This window comes from Glycine soja, chromosome 8 (genome assembly GCF_004193775.1).
Source record: "Glycine soja cultivar W05 chromosome 8, ASM419377v2, whole genome shotgun sequence".
Taxonomy (NCBI): Eukaryota; Viridiplantae; Streptophyta; class Magnoliopsida; order Fabales; family Fabaceae; genus Glycine; species Glycine soja.
Window position 1 is genome coordinate 12,782,748 of NC_041009.1, and position 6,000 is coordinate 12,788,747.

General features: G+C 28.4%; 1 protein-coding gene across 1 annotated transcript; it reads left to right on the top strand.

Annotated features, from left to right (window-relative positions):
• The first annotated feature begins 2,657 nt into the window (after positions 1-2,657).
• LOC114424650 (probable aspartic protease At2g35615) lies at positions 2,658-4,300 on the top strand. The gene has a single exon (XM_028391512.1). The coding sequence runs from the start codon at positions 2,705-2,707 to the stop codon at positions 4,067-4,069; it is 1,365 nt and encodes a 454-aa protein (XP_028247313.1). The 5' UTR covers positions 2,658-2,704; the 3' UTR covers positions 4,070-4,300.
• Positions 4,301-6,000: the final 1,700 nt, after the last annotated feature.

Genomic DNA, 6,000 nt, shown 5'->3' on the forward strand with positions numbered 1-6,000 from the left:
TTTAATTAAGTTTTTAATCTTTAAAAACTTGTAATTTCTTCTAAAAAAAACTTGTAATTTACTCATTTAGTAGTTTATCGTTTTGATTGAAATATTTCCCTGGTTATATATTTTTTTATTAAATGATTTCCTTTGTTTTTTTTTCATTTAATCCCTTGAAACATTGTGATTTTTATTTATTCTCTCTAAATATGAAATGGAAGGGAAAACTGTTAAGAAGATCAAATGAAACTCATGATATTTAGAGAAATTCAATGAAAATTTATAATATTTAGCGAAACAAAATAATAATTGCAAAGTGTAAAAGAATCATTATTTAATAAAAAAATATTTTACTAAAGACTTCTTTAAATAAAATAAAAACGAGAAATCAAACTATTACCACTTTGTTGGGCCCAATCTCACATATTTAGTCTTATAGATAAAAAATTGTAATTTTTTAGGGAAAAAAAGATAATTAGAAGAAAAAAATTCATTAAAATTGATTAATTACATTTTACAATATAGATTAATTATTAATAAAAATAAATGTTGTGCATCAATGTCAGGATAAAAAAATGAAGTAATTTTTTTTAGGAACCAATATCTTAATTAAACCTTTATTTTCTTATTCAAGGCGATATATCAATAAGTTATCTTATATCTTTTGCCCCCAGCTTTTAGGTAATGCTTAAAGACAATATTTTGGAAAATTGTTATTGTTATTTAAGATTAGAAACTGGCTCTTGACATTCAAGTGTTATTTATGCGTAACATTATATACATTTTATTCATTGGAAGCCAAAATTTTATTCGGCCGTTTTGATATTAAACAAATTAAATCATGATCATTTTCGTAGAACCTACGTTATAATTTTCTGATTTTTTTTTCCTGGCTTTTAGTTTATGTTTTAAGACAACATGCAAAATGGAGACGGTTTTTTATTTTTCTAAGGCTTACAAGTAGCTTCTGACATTTTATATATTGTTGTTAACAAGTAATATTACACACTATAAATTGGATGCTAAAATTTTGTTTTGGGCACTGTTTTGACGTTAAAGTTTTTGGTCTTATATACTTATATTTTGATGAGTTTTGCTTTAATTCCTTCGTGTCAGATTTCTTATACTTCTGAATGCATGTATAAATATAAGTACTTAATTAATCTTCAGCCGTGTGAATAAACAGAAACAAAATGTAATTAGCACAACCAAAAAAAAAATGTAATTATTAGTAAAGGTTTAAGTAATTTATATATTGTATGTCTCTGACCAATAAGTTGTGTATCCGAGTGTAACTAATTTTTTTTAAGTAAAATTTTAAATTTAAGTGTTTTAAGTGAAGAAAATATGAATAGAAAAGAAGAGCTTCATTAAAGATATTCCGTCAATTTTTATAGCACATCATCGAGAAAATTAGTGGATGTTTCATATTATGGTTAAAAAAAATTATATGTTCATGTAAAAAAAACATACTATATATCGCTGTCGTTGTAAATAGTGTTATTAGATCGATCTGCCAAGCAATTGAAATTTATCTTTAGTGAGAAAAGATATTTAGAAGAGGGCAATTTAATTAAAAGCTGTTAATGAAGAATACATATAACTAATTAGTTCTGCCAAGCAATTGCCTGTATTAACCATCGTATTAGTTGCTTATTTACGTACATTGATCTGCTAATAATTTTAATTTCTTAAATTATTCCTATTTATACATTGATTAAAAAATTAAAAGAATAATTTTTTTTATTGAGATATGTAAAATTGTATTATTTATTATATTTTTTACACTCTTCTGTAATTTTCACAATAAATATTTTCTTCTATTAATTCTTTAACCAATGCATTAAACTTACTAGTTAGCAAGATTTTTTTTTATATAAAAAAAAGACAAAGAAATTTATAATTAATATTTACTAATAAAAAATATCAAAAAAATTATAATAATAATTAATGCACGCTACTCAATGAATTAAGTTAGATTTTCTTAATAATAACTGTGGATCTAACAAAAAATTCATAAAACTGGAAAAATACAATGGCGCCTACTTATGTATGAAAACAACTTTATATATTTTGCATTAAGGCTCTCGAATTGAAGATTCTGATTCTCTCCGGTTACTGGATACAACCTTTTGCAATATGTGTACCTTACGGGTATCTCACATTGTTAATTTCCCCCCTAGTTCCTATTTCTGGCTTTTAGTTGATACTTAAAAACAAGCATCTTGGAAAATGTCTTATTTTATTTTATTTTAAAGATAAGAAACATGGCCTTTGACACTCACTTACTGATTTTTAATTAATCATTGGCTATTAAATTTTCATGGGCTACTTTGATGTTAATTAAACTTTTTAACTTAGATTTTCAACTATGTTTTACTTCAAATTCTCACATAATAAATGTGGACATAACAATAGACTGCTGTTATAAAATATAGTATCAAAATAGAAGAATCTTACATATATGACACTTTTAGATAATGAGACAAGAACAAAAAAAATTAGTAAATTAGTGAACATATTTAAAGACTCATAGTAAAATGTGATGTTTAACTTACAATATTATACCAATTAAAACTCTCTCATTCAAGTAAAAATCTTTATTTACACAACTAAAAAAAAATCTATAAATAGAACCATTTCAACATGTTCTTCTCCACCATCCATTTCATTTTTTCACTTTTGCACTCTCTATTCCTTTGCTTCTTTCCTTTCCACAAGCATGCATCATTTTGTGCTAACCTTATTCTTTTTAGTTTCCACTATGTTGGTTGATGCTAGTAAAAGCCTAATGGGCTTTAGCATCGATCTCATTCCACGTCACTCTCCAATATCCCCATTATATAACTCCCAAATGACCCAAACCGAGTTAGTTAAAAGTGCTGCCTTACGATCTATTACTCGATCGAAACGAGTAAATTTTATTGGTCAAATTTCACCACCATTATCACCGTCACCGTCACCATCATCATCACCACCATCTCCACCATCACCATCATCATCATCATCATCACCTGCTGAAAGTATCATAACTCCTATCCCTGACCATGGAGAATACCTAATGAGATTCTCTTTAGGCACTCCGAGTGTTGAAAGGCTTGCAATTTTTGACACGGGGAGTGATCTCTCTTGGCTACAATGCACCCCTTGTAAAACATGTTACCCGCAAGAAGCACCATTGTTTGATCCAACCCAATCTTCAACCTACGTGGATGTGCCATGTGAGTCACAACCATGCACACTATTCCCCCAAAACCAACGCGAGTGTGGGAGCTCAAAGCAATGCATTTACCTTCACCAATATGGTACGGACTCATTCACCATTGGGAGATTGGGCTATGACACCATTAGTTTTAGTTCAACTGGTATGGGCCAAGGTGGTGCCACATTTCCCAAATCTGTGTTTGGGTGTGCCTTTTATAGCAATTTCACGTTTAAGATAAGTACCAAGGCCAATGGCTTTGTGGGCCTTGGGCCTGGCCCATTGTCACTAGCCTCGCAACTAGGAGACCAAATTGGCCACAAATTTTCCTATTGCATGGTTCCTTTTAGTTCAACCTCTACGGGAAAATTGAAATTTGGTTCCATGGCACCAACAAATGAGGTTGTGTCCACACCCTTTATGATCAATCCTTCTTACCCTTCATATTATGTCCTCAACTTAGAGGGCATCACAGTTGGACAAAAAAAGGTGTTGACTGGTCAAATTGGTGGCAACATAATCATTGATTCGGTGCCCATATTGACACATCTTGAACAAGGAATTTACACCGATTTTATAAGTTCGGTGAAGGAAGCTATTAATGTGGAGGTTGCGGAAGATGCTCCAACCCCATTTGAATATTGTGTTAGAAATCCAACTAACTTGAATTTCCCCGAATTTGTGTTTCATTTTACAGGGGCTGATGTGGTCTTAGGCCCAAAGAACATGTTTATTGCCTTGGACAACAACTTAGTTTGCATGACGGTGGTGCCCTCCAAAGGAATTTCCATCTTTGGAAATTGGGCACAGGTTAATTTTCAAGTAGAATATGACCTTGGAGAGAAAAAGGTTTCTTTTGCCCCTACCAATTGCAGCACCATTTAATTTAGCTTATCCTTAGAGAGACCTTTTAGTTATACTATTTCCTTAGTTAATTTAGATTTTATTTCGATGAGAAAAAGGTTATGTATGTTTTCTTTTGTAGTTTTTTTTTTTACTTAACTAGATAGTTAGGAACTCTACCTGTCAGATGTAGACATGTAGTAGGTTGATCTATATGTAATGCTTCTACTTATTTCTGCCAGTTTGAATTGAATTTTTGTGATAAATTTGGAAGTGTTTGTTGCATTTTTATTTTTATTTTCAGCTACTAGCTAGGAATTACCTGACCTAGCTACTCACTCTTTTAATTCTGCTTATTCAAAAGATATGTTAAGGAATGAATTCTCTAAGTTTCCAAACAAATCTTGAAAGTGGTTAGTTTAATAACTCGCCAACTTCTTAAGTTTGCATGAGAGAATCGATGAAATTAAGCAAAGGACAAGAAAAAGAATAATAAGTTATAAATAGGACAAAGGCTGGAAGTACGTAGAGCAAAATAAAAAAGGATAGCATGTAAAGACTTTGTTTTTGCTGGCTAATTCATTCAAAAAGTCTATACAATTAGTATCTAAAAGTCTAAAACTAATCATTAAGCCTCACTGAGTCTATTTGCCATGTTCTTAACCTTTTGTCCCACATTTTAAATCACGCAAGATTATGACTTAGAAGCATAATGTTGTAGTTGCTCTATATCTATGATATGGAGAAAAACCTATAACTCAACCAATTTTAAAATTACAGATAGGTTTCAGGTTATTGAAAATTAGTCAAGAGTTCATTTTAATTTCTTTATTTGATTTTGCTATCTGTGGTTAATTAATTAAGCTTTTTATATTGAGAGTTTAATTCTTAACGTCGTTACCTGCCATTGTCTTCGAAAGAGTATATTTGTTGGTGTTGTGGAACTCAATCACTATAAACCGTTTCTTGTTTATAATCAACGTCACAGACTTAAATTTATTTTTACACACCAATTTATCTTTTTTAATTATTTTTTTAAAATTTATATCAATGTATTTTAATTAAATTCTTATTAAGGGATGCATTGGATTAGAATTTTAAAAGAATATTTTAGCATAAAATTTTTTTATGAATGGTAAAAATTACATAAGAATATTATGATTTATCAATTTTTTTTTACAAGATTTTTATGGATTTATATCATAAAAATTTAAAACATTTAAAATGACTTTATAAATTTATAAGATTTAAAAATATTTTGTTATTTTTTAAAAATACATTTAAAATTATAAAAGTCAGTGAAAAAAATAATAAGAAACAATGAGGTGTGAATAAAAAAAAGTAAAGCTAATATATTTTTTTAATATTTTAATAGCTAAATTGATTATAGCTTTATGTTCTCATATACTAATCATTCTTACAATAATATTTTTTTCATTCTCACTTTTGGATTTGAACAATAAATTTAAAATTATACGTTGATTTTCTTTTTTTTTAATTACTACACTTATTTCAAGATAAATCCAATGACATGTTTAAATGGGATAGAAGGGAGTGATGTAGGTGAAAAATTTGTAGGGAAGTTATTGAGTTATGTGGATGACAAGATTAAGGATGATAATTACAACAATATTGTGTTGAACAAATGATGAATATAATCGGTATAAGAAAAACATTGTTAACATTATCACATAAAACAAAACATTAATTTATAAAATAAAGTGTAGAGAGAAGGATAAATATATTTGATATTTTTTATTCTAAAAGAATAAAAAATATATATATGACATGTGCATCTTGAAAAACATTAAAGAAAAATAAAATAATGTGATGAGATAAAAGAAAGTCAAGTAACTAATAAAATAAATAATCTAGTAAAATCTCAACCGTTTGCAATAAATTGTTTGGTAGATGTTTTATAATAAAAAAAGTCTAATTAAATCCATCAAAATTCTTTTTAAAAATAATTCATC

Coding starts and splice junctions, on each gene's coding strand:
- LOC114424650 (XM_028391512.1), top strand. CDS start 2,705: ATGCATCATTTTGTGCTAACCTTATTCTTTTTAGTTTCCACTATGTTG.